The 24,257-nt window shown below is 40.0% G+C and overlaps 1 protein-coding gene across 4 annotated transcripts in view; it reads left to right on the top strand.

Moving 5' to 3' along the window:
* The window catches only part of REV3L (REV3 like, DNA directed polymerase zeta catalytic subunit), a 109,798-nt gene extending 98,569 nt beyond the window's left edge, over window positions 1–11,229 (top strand). For 3 of the 4 annotated variants that reach the window (XM_072141772.1, XM_072141771.1, XM_072141774.1), the window contains 8 exons: window positions 1,066–1,272; window positions 2,396–2,505; window positions 5,371–5,485; window positions 5,637–5,774; window positions 6,577–6,767; window positions 7,247–7,493; window positions 8,438–8,656; window positions 10,408–11,229. In XM_072141772.1, the coding sequence (XP_071997873.1) occupies window positions 1,066–1,272; window positions 2,396–2,505; window positions 5,371–5,485; window positions 5,637–5,774; window positions 6,577–6,767; window positions 7,247–7,493; window positions 8,438–8,656; window positions 10,408–10,548 (1,368 nt within the window). In that variant the 3' untranslated portion in view covers window positions 10,549–11,229. Of the gene's footprint in view, window positions 1–1,065; window positions 1,273–2,395; window positions 2,506–5,370; window positions 5,486–5,636; window positions 5,775–6,576; window positions 6,768–7,233; window positions 7,494–8,437; window positions 8,657–10,407 lie in introns of those variants that run through there. The other variant, XM_072141773.1, reaches the window with a different exon arrangement.
* Window positions 11,230–24,257: the final 13,028 nt, after the last annotated feature.

Below are 24,257 nucleotides of genomic sequence, written 5' to 3' on the forward strand. Positions count from 1 at the left end.
ATAGGTTGCCTGTAGGTTACTTGTTTTGAATCTCCCCCAAAGATTTGGACAAATTTTGAAAATCTGCCACTAGTTATTCCTAATGATCTAATAGTTAGACCATGTAAACCTGGAGTAGACGGTGATAGATTGTGCTTGGTAAATTTGGTCATCAAGTTCATACCACCTATTTGGCCATTTTTTGCATATTGAAACTGTATTCTGTCATCCCTACAATGGTATATAATATACAACATATATAATAATGTATCCGGCACTATACTGTTTAAACCTATAAATATATGAATATATCTGTATTTCATAGTTTATACGGTTGAAAAAAGACGCTTGTCCATCAAGTTCAACCAGGGAAGGGATTGGATGAGGAAGGGATTTAGGGGAAACAATTCTATCTAACATAACAGTCAATGTTATTTAGGTGTAAAAAGGCATCTAGACCCTTCTTGAAGCTCTCTGCTGTCCCCGCTGTGACCAGCGCCTGAGGCAGGCTATTCCACAGATTGACAGTTCTCATAGTAAAAAAGCCCTGTCTCCTCCGGTGATTAAACCTTGATTTCTCCCTCGTCTTTTGATTTGATTTAATCTGGAACAACTTACCACCATATTGTTTGTATGGACCATTCATATATTTATATAAATTAATCATGTCCCCTCGTAGTCGTCTCTTTTCCAGACTAAATAAATCTAGTTGTTTTATTCTTTCCTCATAACTAAGACCCTCCATACCCCTTATCATTTTTGTGGCTCTACGTTGAACCCTCTCCAGCTCCAGGGCATCCTTTTTATGGACCGGTGCCCAGAACTGGACAGCATGTTCCAGGTGTGGCCGAACCAATGCCTTGTACAGTGGTAATATTACATCCCTATCACGAGAGTCCATTCCACTTTTGAAACATGACAAGATCCTACTAGCTTTAGAGGCAGCTGATTGACATTGCATGCTGTTATTCAACTTATGATCTACTTGTACCCCCAGGTCCTTCTCCACAAGGGACTGTATTATTCTGCTTATGTAAATAGTTCTTACCCATTTATCTAAATGTGCTTGTTTTCTTCTTAACTTAGGCTTCTGTCAGAAAAGGGGTGCTTCCAAGAATGCTAGAAGAGATCTTAAATACCCGAATAATGGTGAAACAGTCCATGAAACAATATAAAGAAGACCGAAGCCTTACACGCCTGCTTGATGCCCGACAATTGGGGTTGAAATTAATTGCCAATGTCACGTTTGGCTACACTGCTGCTAACTTCTCTGGGAGAATGCCCTGTGTAGAGGTATGAGGACATTCATGCCACAGTGACGGAAAAGCATTGGAACATATGCCTTTGTATCCGCAATAGAAACTTTAAATACAGGCAGTTACATACAAAATCGGTTCTTTAGGTTTCTACTTTAGTTGAATTTGTATGTAAGTCAGTACAGGTATATAGGTTAGAACTCCATTCTTTTTGTCCTCATAACAATTGGATTTTCTACATGTTTTGCTGTCAAGGGAACAAGGATTATCAATAAAACTTTATTAGACACATTACAGCTGATCATTGCAGCCTGAGACTAAAGTAAATCATCCAGAGAACTTCACCCGAGGTCACATCGGACAGAGAGGTCCGTCTGTAACTAGGGGTCATCTGGTGTCCCGAAGTTTTGGGATCGTTTGTATATTTTTTCTCTCTCTCACACTCACTCACTCTCACAAATGCCAAATCTACTTGTGTTTTGAAAATTCTGTAGTCTTGTATCATATATAGTACATTACAGGCAGTCCCCAGGTTACATACAAGATAGGATCTGAAGGTTTGTTCTTAAGTTGAATTTGTATGTAAGTCGGAACCGTATACTTTATCATTGTAATCCCAGCCAAAATTTTTTTGGTCTCTGTGACAATTGGATTTTAAAAATGTTGGATTGTCATTAGAACCAGGATTAACAATAAACCTTCATTACAGACACCGGTGATAACTATTATAGCTGTTTATTGTAGCTTAGGACTAAAGTACAGTAATTGCCAACATCCAGAGGTCCGTTTGTAACTAGGGGTCGTATGTAAGTCAGGTGTTCTTAAGTAGGGGACCGCCTGTAGCCACAAACTAGTGGGATGCATGCTTTTATTTAACTATTGGAAACTACTATCACCACATAGATCTGTTCTGATTTTATTCTTTCAACTAAATAATATAGATATAAAATTACTAGTAATCATTGGTAATTTGTTATCAGTGAGTGCATTCACCAAGTAATATTGCAAAAAAAAATGTATCTATATATGTAACCGTTTGAAATTAGAAAATATTTTCCCCCATTTATGATTATCCTTATTGACTTCACATTACTAAGTTATTACCAGATTCTGGGCATATCAAACAATTGTGATGTTGGATTGTGTTTTATCTGTTGTAGATTGGGGACAGTATTATCCATAAAGCACGAGAGACCTTGGAGCGTGCTATAAAACTTGTAAATGACACAAAGAAGTGGGGAGCCAGAGTTGTGTATGGTGATACTGACAGGTAATGAAAGGCATCCTTTTGTACATTTCCAAACCTTATTTATGACCAAATCTCATATGTGTTTGTGCCAAATCAATCTGAGTGTGACCCATTTGTAAATTGATGTGTATAGATAGATAGAGAATAGAAAAATCCAGAGCAGCACAACTCACAGCGTAGATCCCTTGGCCAGGGTCACATGCCATAATCCTTAGGAAAGAGGCAGCATTCCATGTAACGTGAAGCGGGGTGAATCTTTATTCCATCAGTGCAACGTTTCGGTGTGAGCACACACATTTTTCATGCTTGAAAAAGGTGTGTGCTCACACCGAAACGTTGCACTGATGGAATAAAGATTCACCCCGCTTCATGTTATATGGAGTGCTGCCTCTTTCCTAAGGATTATATAGATAGATAGATATTGTAAATTGATGAGGTGTATAGATAAATAGATATTGTAAATTCATGAGGTGGATGGATAGATAGGTAGATAGATAGATAGGTAGATAGATATTTTTAAAAACAAAGTCCAGAGCAGCTCTGCAAAAATACTTAATCCTGGGTGTAAGCCAACAGAGTATCCGTGGCGATCCTCCATGTGAATAGGTACAAAGAATTCAGCAGCACTCCATAAAAAAAACAAGTGAATGTATCCTAAACACATTGGAATATGTTTAGAATAAATCCACTTGTTTTTGTTCAGTCCTGCTGCACTGTTCTTGACAGACTTCATTTAGTTCATGACCCACAAACTCTATGTATTTTTGCACTTTCTGTGAACTGCTATGATCTTTCACATATTGCTACATACATGTTGGAGAACCTTGATCAAACACTGATTATTGTCTTACGAATGAATTATGTCACTACAGTGGGTTGTTGTAAACTATTCCTCTCTGACTAAACAGAGGTTATAATGATCACCTGAGTGAAGTTGGCCCCCCCACCTTGTTCAAATCAAACAAAATTGGTGTCAAACGTTTGTACTACCATTTTGCTGGCTTGTGCAGCAGAAATTTTCGTCTGTGCCGCATTGTGCTAGCGGCACAATGAAAATTTTTGCTGCACAAATGTAGCACTAACGTTTGACCCCAGTTTTGTTTGATTCGGTTAGTGGGGGGGGGGGGGGCTGGGTGAACTTTTGACCTCCTAATTTTTTGTTCATATATTCAAAACAAAAGCAGCACAAACAAAAATCTGAGCAGCACAAACGTAGCAGAACTGGTTGACCTCTGATGACTTTTGGAAACTTTCATTAAAGGGGTTCTCAGGAGGTGGAAAAACATGGCTGCAGTCTTCCAAAAACAGCACCACACCTGACCATGGTTACTGCCAGTACTGCAGCTCAGCTGTATAGAAATGAATGGAGCTTAGTTGCAATACCACACACTACCCATGGTCAGGTGAGGCGCTGTTTTTGGAAGACTGCAGCCATGTTTTTCCACCTCCAGAGAACCCCTTTAATATCTTAAAAATGATAGCGGCACAAACGAAACGAAACGTTTGACACCAATTTTGTTTGATTTGAACAAGGTGGGGGGCCCAACTTCACTCAGGTATAATGATCAGATACTGGGACTGATCTCTCTCCAACTATGGGGGCTAGAAAGAAAGTTTGAGGTGCTCCTGAATCTGTGTAGCAGTCCCTACAGAATTGTATGCTAATCTCCACATGTTTGAGGTGGTGAAAGGTAATCTTTAATCCCTTCACGCTCCGCGCCGTACGTGAATGGTGCAGAGGTGCGGGGGGTGTATGAAGAGGGCTTGCGGGCTAAGCCCTCTTCATACACAGGAGGGGTTTGTTGCATATTGCAGCAAACCCCCACCACTAATACCCAAGGTCGGTGCCGCGGTCATCAGCAGTTTCGTTACAATGAGCCAGTGGCTCATTGTAATGAATACTGTGTAAAAATTCCATATACTGCAATACAGTAGTATTTTGCCCAATCAATAGAAAAACGGTTAAGCCGGCGTGAACCACATATTTACACCACATAAAAAATGGAATAAAAAGTTATCAAAATGTCGCACAGACCTGAAAATGGTAGCAATAAAACCTCGGCTCATTTTGCAAAAATTGACACCTAACACAGCGCCGTACACCGAAAAATGAAAAGGTTATTAGCGTCAGCTAATGGCGACTTTTTTTTTTTTTTTTGCACATTCGTTTCATTTAAAAAAATTTATTAAACCGCAATAAAACCTATATAAATTTTGTATCACCGTGATCATACTGAACCAAAGAATTAAATCCATAACTATTTGGACCGAACAGTGAAAGTCGTAAAAACTGAGCCCACAATTTTTCCACATTTGGAAGTTTTTTCCAGCTTCCCAGTACACTGCATGGAATAATAAATAACGGCACAAAGAAGTAAAATTTGTTACGTACAAAATAAGCCCTGACACAATGAAAAAAGTTATTGATTTTTGAAGGTGGATAGCGAGAAATGAGCGAAAAAACCCTGCATCCTTAAGGGGTTAAAGAAGTGCAAAACGAACTGCAAAAATTGATTGGGCATTCAGGTACTAATGACCCATGGTCTTGAAGGGGTTGAAGGCCAAATACTTCACAGATGATTAGGAATAAATATAATTGCGCCAAACCAACATTTATTATGTCTTGATGCTTCAGATGGAACTGTCACAGTAGTCACTTTTAAGAATCATTCCCTTAGTGGTAGTGAAGACGTGATACATACTTTTACTTAGGAGTACATAGTATTTATAAGGAGAGCACCCTCATAGGCCATGCATCTCTGTGACTTGCACTATATGAAGTGTATTTATTCACTTGATATCAGTGATAAATTCTCTGCACAATCTTATTATAGCAGATTTTATTCGGACAAATGTTACCATCTGAAAACTTTTTATGTTTTGTAGTATGTTTGTGCTGCTTAAAGGGGCAACAAAAGAACAGTCTTTCAAAATAGGACAAGAAATCGCTGAAGCTGTTACTGCTACAAACCCAAAGCCAGTAAAGCTGAAGTTCGAGAAGGTAAAGCAATGTCTAAATCTTTTCTGACCTGATCGTTTCCACACTATAATTTTCAATTTACATATTCCATTAGTACATGAGGACTGTGTTAGTTTGAAGGGGACTCCTCTCTTTTCTGCTAACAGCATGTTACACTTCTACATGTTCACAGGTTTATCTTCCCTGTGTGTTACAAACCAAGAAGAGATATGTGGGTTATATGTATGAAACCCTTGATCAGAAGGATCCAGTTTTTGATGCAAAAGGCATTGAGACTGTGAGAAGAGATGCATGTCCAGCCGTTGGTAAGGTAAGGAGACATCCACAATTCTGTCTGTATACTAAGAATGATGAGCTATGGTGACCACTTGTTATGATTCTGTTTCTAATGGCTACCTTCCAATTTCAGAACTGCTTCCTTTATTGATGGGAATAAGCAAGAACTTATCTGTATGGAATTCATTTTCCTATCCACAGACCTGAAAATGCTTCACTACTCACTGAGATCCATGACAAATTTACAAACTAACCCTTGAGATACATCATATAAATTGCATATAAAATACAGCCACCTGTAAGAATATCAGAGTTATTTGATCTCCTCTGGTTCTCAGTTATGTTGTGTGTCCAGCAATGAGACCCACTAACCGGCTGTTAGTAAAGCGGAATAAATAATCCAACTTCCCATTAAACCAGAGGACTAGATGAGAAAATAAGTACACTGAATGAGTCATTGAATGGACCCATGTAGTCTTATACTTCACTAAATAAATTATGTTGGGTATTGTATCTGGAGTACAGAGAAGTACTAGTTTATCTCACAATTTTCTTCCGCGTGGATTAGGCCAAGCTTCTTTTCCCCGAGTCTACACCATTTTCGTACAATTCAGAAACAGCCCAAAAATGGTCTAAAACACTCAAAATATTTTGAATTTTCCCAATTACCTTCGCTACAATTTACGTAGTGTAAATTTTGGTCAGAGAATAGCATTTTTGTGGAAGTGTTACTTTAATAAACGGAATATTATCTCATACATGATGTCTCTTTTGGTCAATTGGTGACTTTTTCATGTGTAAATCTATCTTTTTATTTTATCCCTCTGTGTTTACAGATACTTGAACGTTCTATTAAACTGCTGTTTGAAACAAGAGATATAAGTCAAATAAAGCAGTATGTTCAGAGACAATGTATGAAGCTTTTGGAGGGAAAGGCCAGCATGCAGGATCTCATCTTTGCCAAGGAATACAGAGGAAGTTTTGCTTACCGACCAGGAGCCTGTGTGCCAGCATTGGAACTCACAAGGTAACATTGGATGGCAATATGATTGAAGGCAAAGGATTTGAGTTTTAAAAAGATTTTATAATTCTTTCATAACATACATCATTACATACAGTGGGAGGGGAGAAAGCACCAAGGAAGTGCTTTGGGGGGCGTGTAAGAACCAAAGACGACAGAGGCTCTGGTGACAGTCATAGAAGCTTGTGTGCTTCATTTAAATAAAGTTAGTTTTATAAGTAATGCATCTTATAAAAACTTCTAATAAACATAGTGGGTTCCTATATAAATCAGAAGAATGGAAATGCCTCAGAAGTGAACAAATCAAAGGTAATAGAAAGCAAAAATCTTACAATATTGGAAAAATCAGACAATATTGCAGAATAGCATGAAATGTATATTTAAGGCATGTGTTAGCCCTGTGTTTTAAATATGAGTACTTGGAGAATGGGTTTTTTGTCCTAGACTTTGGACCACCTGATCTTTACCACAGCTGTTCTTTATAGGAAAATGGTAGCATATGACCGTCGTTCAGAACCACGTGTCGGAGAAAGAGTGCCATATGTAATAGTGTATGGTTCGCCTGGCGTACCCCTTATTCAGCTTGTAAGACGACCTATTGATGTCCTCCAGGATCAGAATCTCAGAGTAAATGCAACCTACTACATCACTAAGCAAATCCTGCCTCCATTAAACCGACTCTTTTCTCTCATTGGAGTTGATGTAACCAATTGGTACGATGAGTTACCAAGGGTAAGTACACATTGTTAAAAGACATGCCTTGTTGGAAAAATTGGATTTCTAAGGGGGGAAGTACAAGGGAAATAGTGCATTCATCATAGTAGTGTGTCACATAAATGCTTCTTATTAAGGTAGTTGAAAATCATCCTAGGAGGGGAGGTCCCAAAAATATACCACCAGCTCAAACCACGCATTGCACAGAGAAATTGAAAATAAATTGTAGCATCTTGGGCTCTACAGGCCTCTGTTTGGTAAAAAAAAAAAATCAATGGAGTGTTTTATTGTTTCTTCCCCAATTTCCATATATGCCTAGCCCTAGTATGGTATGAGTCAGTAAGTCTTCCTATCTGAAACATTACATGAATTTTTGTATCCACCGGGATCTCTTTCTTCCTACTGATGAACTGTACCACACAGACTCTCCACAGAGGGGAGCACAAAACTTATCACAGGTGTTGATGAGAGACGTTCGGTCATACATTAATAAAGATGGAGAGTAAACTACCTACTATAGGTAGTATAGAAGACATAAATCCAACATGATGGAGTGAGATGAGAGCAGATAGGTAGGTTGCACTGCTGGCAAGGAAATGTTTCTCACACTTGGCACTTCTTATATGAAGATGAAAATTGGGGAATGGGTGCTGGAAGGGAACAAAATAGCTGTTCCTGTAGTGTTGTTTTAACTTGAACATATACAATTGGAAACAGAATGAACAAGTATGACTTTTGTGGAGTTACCAGGAGAAAGACTAGCTTAAAAAGTAGCATTTTGACATACCATCAGACTTGTAGGAACTTTTTAATGGACTCCACTTTGACCTCCCTTGCCAGCGCATTATGCACCAGCTTTTGATAATTTCCCCCTATGTGTCACATGGAATCTGCCTTTGGTATACTGATTGCTTGCATATTGGAGAGGTACTCACCATACATATATCTTTTTCCTTTGTCAGATCCAGAAGGCATTCTCTGCATACTCCACAGCGCGACATGAACTGGATACAAGGAAAGGCACAATCTCTCAGTATTTCACAACCCTGCATTGTCCCATATGTGATGAACTGACACAACATGGGATCTGCAGTAAATGTCGGAGCCAGCCACAGCATGTAGTAGTGATTCTCAATCAAGAGATTCGGGAGTTGGAGTGCAGGCAAGACCAGCTTGTCAAGGTAAATATATATTTGTAATAAAACTTATACTACTCCAGCCAAACAGTTGGCAGTCAGCTCATGCACAGGGAATTCACAGCCTTGTGTATGAGCCCATGGAAGTGAATGAGGACGTGTTCTAGCTGTACAAAATGTGGCTACCACACATCCTCATTTCCACGTCATGTCCTCGTGTCCACATCATAGCCTCAGGCTGAGCAGAAAATACTGATTTAGAATACTGCCATCTGAAACTGGCATCAGTTCCTAACCACAGATGGACACTCTGTCAGGCTTCAATAAGTGTTAAAAGAAGCAGTTACAGAGAAAAAAAAGTTAATGTTTTTATGAAAACTTTAACCCCTTGCAGCCATTTCCAGTGTTCACCTTCCTGATCAGGCCCTATTTTTAGAATCTGACGTGTCACGATAATTGCTTATAACTTTGGATTGCTTTACCATACCCAAGTGGTTTTGCGATGGTTTTCTTGTGACATATTGTACTACATGGTAGCTAAAACATTTTAGTAATAAAGTTTGGCGTTTTGTTCTTAAAAAAAAAAAAAAATTCTGAAAATGTCCCCATTTCAAAGTTTGAAATGCTCTGCTTTCCATGCAGATGGTCAGACCACCCAAATAGCTTGATAACTAACATTTCTTTTTTTCATGAAAATCGCCAAAACTCTGCTTTCAAGTGAGTTTGAGAGACCTTAGTAATAATAAAACCCATAAATTACCCCACCTCTCAACCTATAATGTAAAATAGCTTTTATGAAGTCTGTAAACAGATGGGTTAACAGGGTTTTTTGTGGGGTTTTTTATACTTTATTTGATTTTTGTGTGCAAATCCAGCTGGTGCCAGTTGCTGGACATGGTAGTACTCACGTTGCTGTGAGGTGCCGATGGGTGATAAAAGGAGCAGTGATAACACAGCCCAGCCCTGGTAGCAGCAGGACCCAATGTCCATCAATCTTCCTCTGATGTGGTGCTATAGAAAGGTGTTGCTTCAGAAGAAGTACCCTTACTGAGCAACTTAGAACCTGTAGAATTAAGAGTTTTTAGCAGCTTAAGGGAATGGCTGCTTCTCCCTGCTCTCACTCTGCAGAGAGGGAGGTCATGTGATGCTTTGTGTGTGTAGGTAGCTGAAGAGGATTGTGTCTGCTGCTGAGTAGCATTGCTCCCCTGATGCTTATTAGTCCATCCATCCCAGTCCGTGAATCGGCACTGCGAGTGGTGTCAAATACTCTTCATCCCTCCCCCAAGCATCCACTCTCTAGTTACTATACCTTTACAACAGCGAAACTGTCCTACCCCAGTGCACTTGAGAGATGATCTAGTGATGGGTTACTTCACGAGAGAGCATGCAAGAGCTTGTAATTGACTTGGCTCAGGGCAAAGGCAGGAAGAGGCTAGACTCCGCCCTCTTCCCTGCTGCTGAGGAAGATTTCAGACAAACCGTTTAGAACAGAAAATGCAATAACTCTGGGATGAAAAAGTCAAAGCAGCACAATATGGACAATTATTTTATTTATTATGGATGTTTATTTTGAAATCACATATGACAATTTGTTAAAATCAATATCGGAGTTACACTTTAAGAGAAATTATTTTAGTCTATAATAGCACATCCCCATTTCCTAATTGTGGTTGATTTATTACTGATTGAGATTGATGATGTGTGATTGGAAGTTATTTTAGTACTTGGTTGTCTATTACTATACTCAATAGGCGGTGTAATTGTGCAAAGTTACAGTATCAATCTTTCTATTCTAGTTATGCAAGAATTGCACAGGCTGCGGTGACCAACAGATCCAGTGTGTTTCTCTCAACTGTCCGGTACTTTTCAAGCTCTCTCGTGTGAGCCGGGAACTCTCCAAGGCTCCCTATCTACGTCAACTCCTTGACCAGTTTTAAATTGCGTTAAGAGGTGACTGGTGCTATATTATTCTGTGTTTATCACACTAAAAACTCTTGTGCATGGTGCTGTTTTGGATTGCATTGCTTTCATGATCTTTTATGATTTGTTTAATATTAATTATTCAGAGTGACACTCATCTCCATCAGTGCTGGGGGTTTACCTATGTATTGCTATCTTTCTACAATGTACAAAGTATTTTTCCTTTTATTTTAACTTTGTAACATACAGTTTTCTAATGCAGGTGTTTGAACAAGCTAAGAGGAATCATTGTGTAAATGCATTTCTTACAATAGGCTTTTGGTTACTTCCATGGTACGCTGCCTAGGAAGGAGCACTGAGATATTGATAGCAGAATGCACCTCTCTTGGTACATTAGTATAAGACCTCTGTTCAGTTTTCGAGCACCCATATTATTTCTAAGTTAAAGTGCAAAATATTTTGTAAATAGACCTTTTTTTACTTTTGAAACAACTGCGTAAAATAATGTGCAATGAGATTTTATAAAGTTGGTCAGTGTATGTCCTCCATGTTTGGCTCCACTCATATGACTTCTTTTGTTATTTTTGTTCAGAATGTGCAAATTGTATTTCCTGTGTAGCATTTCAGATTTGTCATTTTCTTATAAAAGAAGAAGAAAAAAGAAAAGGAAAAAAAAAATATTGCCGTCTTGCTTTATCTGTAATGGGGCATTGTGAGGAACTGTGCAAAGACCTTTTTTGTTATAAAACTGTGGGACTGTTGCAATACTTTAAATATAAGATTTATTCCATTTTGCTTGTTTTGTATAGACATTTCTATGGTTTCTAAATATGCTTATAATATTTTACTTTCCTTATGTACAGTTAAATCTTATTTGCCATCATCCTGAACATGACAGTGTATTTAGATTATTTGTATAACTGTATAAAATTTAAAAAAGAAATGATGTGGTCAGTGTATCGTTTTTTAAACTGGAAATCGTTTGAAAAGTTAAAATAAAAACAATATTAAAAAAGAAAAAATATATATATATTCTTGTACTGTCTTGATTTTCTGTGACAACAAGGAAAATGTTAAATATGTTGCTTATATATTACTCATCATTCATATTGGTTGAAGCCATTAACCCATAAAATTTCAACCACACACGAGGAGGAAAACGGGATTTTGTTTTATTTTTTATTTTTAACCCTAAAATAGAGCTAGACTAAACTATCTATGCTAAGGGAGATTTATCAAAACTGGAGAAAGGATCAATCTTGATAAAGCTCCCTTACTATAGCTATTTGAATCTATTGCTATTTATCTTTTCCACCAGGTAGAGTATGCTAGTTATAAGAGGTGCATGCTTGTTAATATAATTGGATGAGGTGCCGGAAGCTGAAATATATACCAGCAATGAGATATAATTTATTCCACCTTTTAGTAAGATTAGTAAATCTGATATGGGGCACCAATTATGAGAAAGTCTAAGGTTTAAGTGTATATTTGTGACTTGTAATTAACCTGTCACCAGCTTACACATCAGTATATTAACATCAGGTTGGGTATGAAATTTGTAAATCTGCAAAGTTTAACATAAAAAATAAAATACTCATTAATAAATCCAATCCACTTGCTGTGGAAAAAACCTGCACCATAAATTGAGTTATGTTGTAGGCTCTTATATCAGAATTCAACCGAAGCCAGACATATTTGGCATTTTTTTAAATTACATGCATTTCACAAGGGGCTTATGACATCATATTACCCACACCAGGTTTTGGTAACAACTTGTCCAATTCACATTTGTTAATTTATTGACCTGTATGGTTTAATTTATTATGTATAATAATGGAAAATAGACGGGCATTTTTCAAGTCTTTATGCTATTGTTGAAAATCCCAATAGTAGTGTTGCATTTATATCTTTTCAACACCCCACTCTGTGAATACCTACAATTTGCAGCAGTAAGTGTAACAGCACCTAGAAAAAAGGGATCTGTGGTAGTGTCTACATTCAGATCCCCATTGTTCTTATATTGATGGACTATCCTGTTAAATTCTGGTGAACGCTTCGGGGCAATCTTATTAAGTTTTGAATGGCAATCTTAATATAACCCCCCTTCCCCTTTCAGCACCTCTCCTGCCTCTTTATATATTTTAGTAAGCACTCTCCACCAGGTGTGACCAGAGATATCAGCTACAGTCTCTAGTAAATATGGCGGGCCAAGCGTTCACGTCCCTGCCTCGCTTTCCACCCTGTTACGCCAAAAGTGGCATGTGAGTGGAGTTGGGGCTATTTACATGCCGTCTCTGCCAGAAAACTGTTGGAGAAGGCATAGTAAATCTCCCCTATCTCTTGAAAGAATGTAGCGCAATGGGTTCTTTCTTTTTAAGTGAATTTGTATGAAATGTCATTTTTTTTCTTTTAAAATGTGAATTTTAAACAATACAAGAAGAAAATATAATGCACAGCAGGTATTTCCCAAAGTGCCTAGAAGATTAAAGCTGATGTAATCTTTCTTCCATAGCAGTATAGTTAATTTAGAATTCGCTACGCTTTGTTCTCAATCACCTGAGACTAGTAGAAGCCAAGCTTTTTTGTGGGATGTAGAGGGTCACACTAAGTATTTTGGATCAAACTTCTTTCGCTTGACGTCAGAGACGGCTTTCCCATTATTTTAGTACAGATTCTAATAGGACCTGGTTTACTTGTACAAAGAAACAAACATTAGATTTACATTCTTGCATTGTAAATGTTTAGGTCACCTTAATGCTCATTCTGTGTAAACCTTAATATGTTTAACCAATGTGGCTTTTATGCCAAACTTATACAGGAATTAGCTTAACCCTTCAGTGCGTGACTTGGGCAACATTTTGTACTGCTGTGCGAGGATAAATATATTTAGTAGTAAATACATGATGGGAGAGTCAACCCTATTTTGCAGACCAAATATATAAAAAATATATATATTTTGATCAGGTATATAATTATGGGAACATAGCAGTCAAATTGCATGTTTCACAAATATGTTCCAAATATGAATAAGATTTTCTTTATTCTTGACTTTCTTGTGTGTTTGTGTTTGATATACTGTATATTTTGGAGTGTGAAATGCAGAAAAAGTGTTTCTAAAAAGGGCCCGCGTTTTAAAGTCCGAAGATTTAGAGGATCCAGCACTGTCAGATCCTTCTGACCGCTTTCCTGGAGATCAGGTGAAGTGCTGACAAAACCTTTCACCAGTTCTCCTTGTCCCAACGTGAGAAATACCTGCAGGACCTTGGAGTGACTGATCACATGCTTCATCACTGTAAGGTTCTTGAACCCTTTGATCCCGGCTGTCACTAACCCACCCCAGCCCTGTGTTTCACTGGCCAGCAACAACCAACAACAAACGGGCTGTTGCTCATTGTATTCAGTAAAACAATGCCACTCCCAATGCACACAGGTGATCAGCGGAGGGTACATCACCAGAGGTCCTGAATAGACAGCCCACCTTTACAGCAGTCCTGGTGGCAGCCAGCCTCCCTCTTTGTTGGTTAATTGTGGGAAAATTGCAATATAGAATCAATTTGTATTCATATTTCCTTTTTGTCTTGTCTTGAAGACAAGATTTTTAAATATCCTGAGCATAACAAAATTCTCTAATTCAGTGTTAATAAAAACACAACATTTCACAGATCTAATTCTAACTTTTGTCTAAGTTCTGGTGTTTACAATTTTTCTTGTCTCTGGATATGACTGTAAATCTTCTGACTATAGTCTTCTTGATTCTTCTCATGAATAGCTTCTTTTGTGTGCATGGCTGTCTGCCTCCTGCCCCTCCCCCATGTATTACAAAACCAGCTCAGACACAGGCACTTCCTGCCAGCAAGCAGTGTGCAGAGACATACTCTACAAACTACAGACAGATAAGGTCTTTATAGCAGCGTTCACAGTGTTTTATTGATTTAGGTGAGGTAGCAGAGTTGAACGTGTCATTGTGTTTTATATCCATCTCATGGATTTCATCATCTTGTTAAGTAGTGTTATGTGTTTAATGAAAGCTGTGGGTGAAGATTGATAACAGTGTGATAACAGACTCCTGTGCAGTGAAAAAGAATGTGGGCTTTGGCTGATTTACGATACTTCCCACTACAAAGAGAACGTCTTTTGTTTCTGGGATGCCCATGTAATAGTTTACTAACCAATGAACTATAGACATTACTTCTTATCTTTAACTAACCAAGCCCAGGTCCTGCCCTCTAAAAGTTATGTATAATCCTTTGTGACGCAAATAGTTTCTCACATCTGCCTAGCCTTTCATGGCATCAGTACACAGAGATTGAGACATTATACCATATGTTGTCTTGGTCTGATTTCTTCCGAGCTCACCCTGTGAATTTTATTAGTCATTAGAGAACCTGAGGTTGTGTAAACAGGGGCAGAACTTGACGGCTGGTGCCGTGACACTCGAGAGTGCCCCCAGACCGGCAATCAAAGGGTGTTTTCTGGCCATTCACTGGATTGACCTAAGTTTGATCAACTCAACTGAACATGGTAAGTTCAAGGATTTTTTTTGTGAATCTTTGTCTTACCTGTGACATTGGTCCAGTGTTTGAGTTAGTTTCACTTCTAAGCCGACCCGAAGACCACGCCTAAGTGGCAGGTCTCGGGCTCTGCTGTGAAGTTTCAAGAATTTATACATTGTTATAGTGTCATTGCCAGGTTACTGTAAGCCTTCTCAAGACCGGTTAGGTTATTGCTGCAGCGGTGAAAATATTGAGTATTGAGTTCGGGTCTCATATAGAGCACCAAGACGGAGGGTGTAGCACAGCCAAAGTGTGTGCGAGCCAATGCTCTAGATACAATATCAAACCAAACAAGAGAAAAAGAATGCATCCAAAGGCTCATGGGATCATGCAAAAACATATATCAAATTTTATTAGTACATGACAGACCATTCATAACGCTGATTAAAAACATTTAAAACACATAATTTACAGACCAAAAAATCATACAGTGACCAGGTGTTGGTACACTAAATAAAAGCCAAGCTGTGTGCCACTGTTTAGATAGATACAAAAACATGAGTTTTATTGTTGAAATCAACAATAAAATTCATGTTTTTGTGTCTAACAGTGGCACACAGCTTGGCTTTTGTTTAATGGATTTGTTTTAGTGTGTCGTTTATAGTATTGGAGTATACCATTGCTGTGCAGGGTTCCACTTTCTTGATTTTGCAGGTGTTGGTACACTGTAACTGCCCACTGTCAATCACTAAATAGTGATGTCAAACCTCCCAATTTAGTCTCGGCCTAAACATGACAGTAAATGAAAAAGAGAACCAAGCATGCTAAATGCACAGAAAAAGGTCCAAAGATCTGTGTATACACAAGGCTGAAGAATTTGACTCCCTGCTTATATGACAGTTTTAGGCCTAAAGGTGCTAGTTATATGGTAAACGTGAGAAAGTATTAAGTAGAGAGTAAAAATGCAATCAAAGTGTTACCACCAATGAACCAGCATACAGTGGGAGGAGGTTGATCAAGACAGGGACGACGGGCTCCCCACGCTTTTCCTCAGGCATTCTTTTTCTCTTGTTTGGTCGGGTTTCATATAGCAGACTCTGACTGTTGTATTTTAATTTTGGGCAGATGGTGATGTAGGGGGAGATAGTGAGGAGTCCCAAGCCATGAAGAGTGAGTAGGGGCTTGGGGCTGGTACTGGTACTGGTACTTTGTACTGGTATTCAAGTGGTGGTGCCCATAGACCTGCTTGGTAGGGACGTTAGAGAGGGATCGAGTCGGCGCCTCATAAGTTGTTTTAAGACGCCATGAGGTTGTGATTTCACGACCGGAGGAACTAGGGGAGATTTGACTGCTGGAGAATGTGAAACTGTATTAATTCCGGAAACTAAAACTGACTGTACATTGAGCAGCTGCAATCAAATTCTTTGTAAGAGGACAGAAGGAGTTAAAGCATGTCTCTTTTAAAGTGTTTATAGTGTTTAACCCCTTCCCGACGCCCCTGTTTGCAGTTGAATAAGCACATAGTGTCCCTTCCCGCTTAGGTCCACGACCTGTGCTGGTGAAGTTGTTACATTATAAAGATTGAGATAAAATTCTGCGCCAAGCCAGAGAGCACCCAGCGACCAGCGACGTTGGATGCAGTTTCTGGATATAAAGAAGCACCTGAGGGCACCATAAGTGCCATATTCAATGCTATACATGGCGAAATTGCGAGTTGTGGCCCTGGGTACTACACTTTTTTTGATACGACTGGAGCAGTGCTGCACTGGATGGACATTAATGAGCAAATGAGCTGCGAAGGCCTGCAGGGAATCCCAGAGAAGCCTGAAAGCAGAAGTCTGCGTGGTTTGCGTCCAGTGACAAGAGACTACTGTGTTTCGATTAATATCATTTAGACAGAGTTTTTGTCATGGAAGCGGCCCTTCTATATTTTCTGTAATTGAGTGGGGTGGGGAGTGGAATACCACAGGAGTCTTGAGTGGTTGTTATACAGTTGTTATTGCTTTTGCCTAATCTTTCTTGCTGGGATGAGATACATGTCCCTGGGGGGACTCCTGAGATTAGCAGGGGTAACCCTAGAAGTAGGTGGAAGGAGGAGAATGTCGTGGGGGGGGTATAGGGTGGGCTGCAATCGGGTCTCTAATTTATTATATATTTGTCACGCATGTGTATTGTGGGGGATGCACCGTAGGGAGGAGTGGAGTGAGGATGAACATCATGGGTGAGGTTTTCTATTGTGCGTCCTGGAATGTCTGGAGCTTGGGAGTTCCAAATAAACAAAGGGCCATATTCAAGTATATGAAAGATCACTCAATCTCCATAATGGTGTTGCAGGAAACGCATCTAACGAAAGATACGGTGTCTACACTGCAACGGTCCTGGATTAGTCACAGGTATCATGCTTTCCATTCCACTTATTCCAGAGGAGTGAGTCTGTTGGTCAATCGATCAGTGCCTTTTCGATGCTATACCTCCTTTGCTGACCCGGAGGGTCGATTTGTGGGGGTACATTGTAGAATATATCATTGGGATTGTATTATAGTTGTGGTATATGCCCCGCCGCCCTTTTCTAGTGTAACTCTGAGGGCCATACTGGAACGTTTGTCCTCCTTACCGGAGGCACCACTTATTATTATGGGGGCTTTAATTCCGTACTGGATGAAAACATTGACAAGTTCCCTAGTGGGGGTGGAAGTGGACTCAGGGTTCCACATTATTTGCAAGATGGTGTGAGATACAAGACTTGTGGCGGGTACGCCACGTGGGAGCTCGTCAGTACTCTTGCGCTTCCGCCACCCATAGAACTATGTCACGCATTGTTATGATACTGGGTTCTGAGAGAGTGTTGCAGGTGGTGATGGATGTGGTGTACTTGCCTAGAACCCTTTTGGATCATTCCCCAATTGTGCTGCAAGTAAATGGAAATGGGGAGAGGGGGGTGGTGAGTAGGAATGGAGGGTAATGGCGCCTGAATGCATTTTGGTTAAAACTGTTTGAAGGGGTATGGATGAAGGAGCAGCTGAGAGAATATTTTGCCCTTAACGAAGTTTCTGTGCCTAGACGGGTCTTATGGGATTATTTAAAAATGTATCTTCGAGGTAGGTGTAAAAGTGAGATTAAACAGGTTAAGGAGACGGGAGGGTTGTTGGCAAGGATGGCCCAGGTGCAGAAAGAGAACACCTTTGTGCATAGTATGCAGAATGCGGAGGGTGAAGTGCTTTTACAGATTCAAGAGGTATTCTGGGGATCTTCAAAACTTTTTATGCCGGTTATATGCATCAAGGGTTAACTATACCCCACGGCTCTGGTAGAGGATTATTTGGGGGGATTGCAATGCCTAGGTTGGGACAGGAGGTGCAAGATATGTTGGAGGAACCTATAGCACTAGAAGAACTTGAGGAGGCAGCTATGGGTATGGCCAATGAGAAGCCCCCAGGCAAAGATGGCATACCGGCAGAGATGTTTAAATAGTATGGGGATATCTTGATACCTCAATGGTGGGAAACCCTAAGGCCTCTTGCACACTAGCGTTGCGTTTCACGTCAGGGTGCAATGCGTGAAAAACTGACGTTTTGGCTGCGTTTTTGTTCCATTTTTCCTTGGAGTAATTTGCGTTTTTGCGTTTTTCACGCGCGTGTTGTTAGCGTTGTTTTTGCGTTTTCGGCGCATTTTTGACGCGCGTTTCAATGGGAGACTCGAGCAGTTTTCAAAGGGACCATGGTTTGGGATTAAAATGTGTTATTTAATTGAAAAATAATGTCTTCTGATAATTTGCAAACATCTGCGATCTATTCTTCACTGTTCCGCGCGTATATTATCTCCCGACAATTTAGCAGATGTGAAGAACAGTGAACAATAGAATAAAATCATTGTACACAGTGAACACAGTGAACACAGGATCATTTAAGATAAAAACACAGTGCAAAACACAGTGCAGAATAGATTACAGATGTTCGGCACATCTGCTTACTTGTCGGGAGATACGCGCGGAACGCCGCGAACAAAATAGCATGTGAAGAACAATATATATGTGTGTGAAGAACACATTGCAGATGTTTAAATACATCTGCAATGTATTCTTCACACATATATATTGTTCTTCACATGCTATTTTGTTCGCGCCGTTCCGCGCGTATCTCCCGACAAGTAAGCAGATGTGCCGAACATCTGTAATCTATTCTGCACTGTGTTCTGCACTGTGTTTTTATCTTAAATGATCCTGTGGTCACTGTGTTCACTGTGTTCAATGTTTTTATTCTATTCTTCACTGTTCTTCATTGTGTTTTATTAATTAAATGATCGTTCGCGAGCAGGGGAAATAATGTTATTCTGGTCACCTAGCAACCCTTACGTTTAAAACGCATTGCACTCGCATTGCACTTGCAATGATTGCGAGTGCAATGCGTTCTTGATGCATCTCCATAGACTTGAATGGGGCGTGAAAATTGCGCGTGACTCGCAAAAATAGAGCATGCTGCGATTTTGACGCGCGTGCAAACGAACGCAAGCACGCGCGTTCAAAACCACGCTAATGGAGAAAGACCCATTGAATACAATGGGACAGAGTGCAATGCGAGTTCTGAGCGTCAAATGCACGCGCAGAACTCGCGCGTGAAAAACGCCAGTGGAGAAGGGGCCTTAAAGAATGTTTTGATGAAGGCTGCCTTCCTGCCTCGTGTTATGAGGCATTAATAGTGGTACTTCTTAAGGAGCGACGGGAGGCCCATCTACCTGAGTCCTATAGACTGGTTTCATTATTAACATCTGATGTTAAAGTTCTGGTTAAAGTAGTAGCCAACCGGCTGAGCAGGTTTATAGGGTCAGTAGTACATCATAACCAAACAGGTCATTTATTACATTCAAATCCACAGCTATTTATGTGTGTCGCTTGTATTTGAATTTACAAGCACATGAGGAGGCGGCGGTGGTATCTTTAGATGTCGCCAAAGCCTTTGGTAGCATTGAATGGGAGTACTAATGGGCGGTGTTAAGGAAACTGGGTTTTATGTGATGGGTTTAACTGTTATATAGGGCTCCTGTAGCCTGTGTTCGAGTAAATGGGATGGTGTCTGGGCGCCTTTGCTTCCAGCGGGGTACAAGACAAGGATGCCTGTTATCTCCGCTTTTGTTTGCACTGATTAGACAGCACCCGGATTTAATGGGGTTTAGATATGCTGGGGTGGAGGAACGGATGGCATTATATGCGGATGACTTGGTCCTTGATAATATGGACTGATGTCTACCCACAGTAATGGAACTTTTGTCACAGTTTGGGGACTTTTCAGGGTTACGCATCAATTGGACAAAGTCGGCACTGTTACCCTTACAGGCAGCTAGATCATGCAAAGGTGGGGGATATCGGTGGTGGAGGAATTTGAATACCTGCGCATACGGGTCGCAAGATCTTTGACGGATTACATTGATTTAAACTTGACTCCCCTGTTAGAATGCGGTCCCGGGTGTTGGTGTTGAATAAGTTGCCCTTGTCGGCGTTGGGTCGCTCCAACCTTATTAACATGGTTATAATGCCACAAATGCTCTATATATTGCATAACGCACCAGTTTGGCTCCTGTATTTCTGGTTCCGAAGAATACATAGTCTGTTTAGGGACTTGATTTAGAAGAAGGGGGTTCCCAGAATTAAGCTAGAGCTGTTACAGCTTCCTAAGAACCGCGGGGGGATAGCGATTCCAAATGCACCGGTGTACTACCTGGCAGCACAATGTCAGTACTTTGGGGGTCGGATGCGCTTGGCTTGGAGTCGTGGTGTCCGAGGGTCTTGCGGCATTTCTGTGGTTCAATGTCTCTGATGGTGGCCTTAGAGTCGGGAGTCTTTGGGAGAGTAGCTAGGGGACACCTGACTTTACTCTTGATACAAAAGATCTGGGGGACCTATAAGACAATAATGGTGGTAGGGCCATTACCAAATATACCCCTTTATGGGATAATCCATTCTTGGGCAAAATATTTATGCTGGAAGGCATGCAGGGGTGGAAACAGAAGGAAATAAAGGCTCTCGCACAGCTTTACGACCAGTCAGCGCTGAAATCATTTTAACAATTGGCTGATGAGTTTGAGCTTCCCCGCTTGATGTTTTTTCAGTACCTCCAGATTCAACATGCTGTACAGGCTCAATTTTGCCAAGAGGAGGTGACATTCTCTTCCATTAAAGTGATGTACGGGGTAGTGCCTGCTAAACATATGAGGGGGCTAATATCGCTTTTGTATAGGGTATTATTGGATGAGATGGTAAGGGACCCAATGGAGGGGGTCAGGAAAAAGTGGGAGGAGAGAGTTGGGCGTTTGGAAGACAAGGAGTGGGGAGAGGTACTGGCATCTCCAAGTACGCTTTCTTTAAATGTGGCACAAAGATGATCACAACTGTTCCTGCTCCATAGAGTGTATTGGGTGTTAAAAATTATGGGCTTAAGGGGGGATGCCTGCTGTCCGAAGTGTTCAGAGGATGATGCGAATGATTTTCATATGTTCTGGACATGCAGGGAATTGGATGCCCTGTGGAGCAGAGCACTGGAAATGATACACAGCTTTTGGAATGACTGTGCCGGGAACCCGAAAGTGTGCATGTTAGGGTTTGTGGGAGAGCTTGAGGTTACCAGAAAGCAACAGTTAGCAATTGCAAAGGTCTTATATCATGTGCGCAAATCTATTGCCATGCACGGGTTGGATGCTGCCGCGCCGAGAATGAGGGAAGTGAAGAGGTCATTGAATAACACCATATGGATGGAGCTGAAGGTGTATGTGAAAAGAGGTGCGGTGAACATGTTACCATCATCTGTTTCTGATGCAGTATCCAATTGTAATGCTATTTTGCTATGAAACTGTAATCTATTCTGTGGTATATGTGGCATCAATAAAGTGTTGCTTGATTTAAAAAAGAAAAAACAAAAAAACTATTTCCAGTAGAAATATACAGTAGAGGACTTGCCTCATAAACAGACAGTTTTGATGAACAGTTGAACTTTCAATATCAGGCTTTTCTCTGAAAAGAAAGTTCACTAAGCATTTTTCCTGATCACTCTAGCAGTTCTAAGAAAGTGCAGACATACCTTCCTTTTTGATTTGTAGGGGGGGAGCTTCAATACAATGCATGTACATATTGTGCAGTCACATTCATCTCAACTAATAGCATACAAAAATGAGCTCAGAGAAAAAGCAAAACAAAATGTAAAGCAGCATACAGACAGAATATACACTGGACAGTTGATCTATGCACCGTTTATTGAAACTTTAGATATGCTAAGTATTTACCTTAAAGGAGTTTTCCCATGAAAGAAAATTCTCAAATTTCAATCCTCTAGTGATGTTAACACAATAAAGATCATTTTAACCCTTTACTTCACAATTTTACTCAGTTTTATTGCTGTTTTAGCTTCTATCACTTAGTGATGGTCAGTGCAGAATTCCAGGGTGTGGGCAGGGTCTCTCTAAGCAGACACATTATGATCCATCTAGTTTTGTGAGGTGACAGTGTGCTTAGATTATCAGGGTACCGGTTTATATACACATTGGCTTCTGAACATTGTACTAGTATTTGACACATACAACGAGAGAAGAAACAGATCAGAGATGATAAGATCTGTGAGATGCCTATTGCACAAAATTACAGTCAGCTCTCCAGCATCTCTGCTTTTCCACAACACACTAGACCTGCTTTGCCTCCCCAGATAAAGAACGTATCTGTCTGTAGCTTTACACTCCTCGGGCTGCTTCCATCAGGAACCCAGAACCTGGACTGCAGGGGGGCAGGGCTAGAGTGCAGGGAGCAGAGAGAGAGAGAGAAACTCAGCTGCACAGCCATCACACAAAAATCCAAGATGGCTTCCCCGACACCAAGTCAGAAGTTACAGAGTCATGTCTAGGGGCAAATGAAATGGTGTACACCAGGACTGAGAAACATTGGTCTCATATCTGTGAAATGCTGTATTTTTGGTAGTAACAGTAAATTAGAGAATGTGTTAGAGAATGAGTACATTTAAGAAACTTGTCTTCGTAAGAATATCCCTTTAATCATAAATTGACTGGTCACTCTAGCATTGCTCATATGAGTGCAAGCATTTTCAGTGTCCGTTTACTGTATTCAGTAGGAGACGAGCTTTACTACTGAGCATGAGCAAAAAGTGCATCCACATTCATCTCAACTAAAAGCCTACTTCCTTAGGGGGAATTCACACAGCCGTTCAGGGGCCTGTGAACTGCATGCATAATTTGCGGCCAGTTCATGGCCCCATAGACTTCTATGTCTCCGGGTCACGATGCAGTGAGCACACTGCTCAATTTTTCTATGAAGGGAGGAGGGGTGAAGAGTTCTCACATGGGATCTGGTCCAGCCAGGCACACAGGTGTGTGAATGCAGCCTTAGATCAGAAATAGAACAGACACTTATGACATAATGTAATATAATTTCCCAAAATTCTAATGAAAAAATTATTCAGACGATACTACAGTGAACGGATTGTAACAATTTATTATATATTCTTTGGATTCCGAGTCAGTCCATTTTATTCTGACTTACTCCACAGCCCTGGTCAAAACCAAGAGTTAATTGAACGAAAAAAAGGATAAATGCAAAATACTAACCAGAATTAGTGCATAAGGTGGGGTATGTTTTTCTTGACATTTTTGAAAAATTTTTTAACATCTTTCACTAGTTTAGGGTGACTGGTTTGCAATTTAATGCTGTATTTGTTTAAAAACTTTATTTAAAAGATCGATACAAAGAGAAGACAGTATGGGTTAACAGTTAAAGAAATCTTGGCTCAAAAATTAAAAAACTTGCAAACCTGAAAGAGGTTATCAGAGTAATTTTTTTTAATTCATCCGCCAAACTCTGGCCAATAACAACATGTAATAACCTTTTTTCCCCTGTAATCCAGGGCTGAGAGTCCAGCTTTTAGTCTCCATTGTGCCTCAGCAAATCAGAGGGTTAGTGTTCAGGTATCATCTACAGGCCAGGCTGCATACATTCAGTATTTCACTACTCAATCCTGATTGACTGCAGCGGTCATGTGCTGGTCACAAAACAACAGAATCAGGAACCACGTGAGCACATGCAGTACTAGATCAATAAGGAATAAGAGGCAAGTACACTATTTTATGTTAGTGGCCATTGTTAGGGAACTAAATTAACTTAGACAACTCCTTAAAGGTTATATTTATATATATATATTCACATAAATATCACACCTAAAAAAAAACATTACAATATATTTGAA

This window comes from Engystomops pustulosus, chromosome 3 (assembly GCF_040894005.1).
Source record: "Engystomops pustulosus chromosome 3, aEngPut4.maternal, whole genome shotgun sequence".
Taxonomy (NCBI): Eukaryota; Metazoa; Chordata; class Amphibia; order Anura; family Leptodactylidae; genus Engystomops; species Engystomops pustulosus.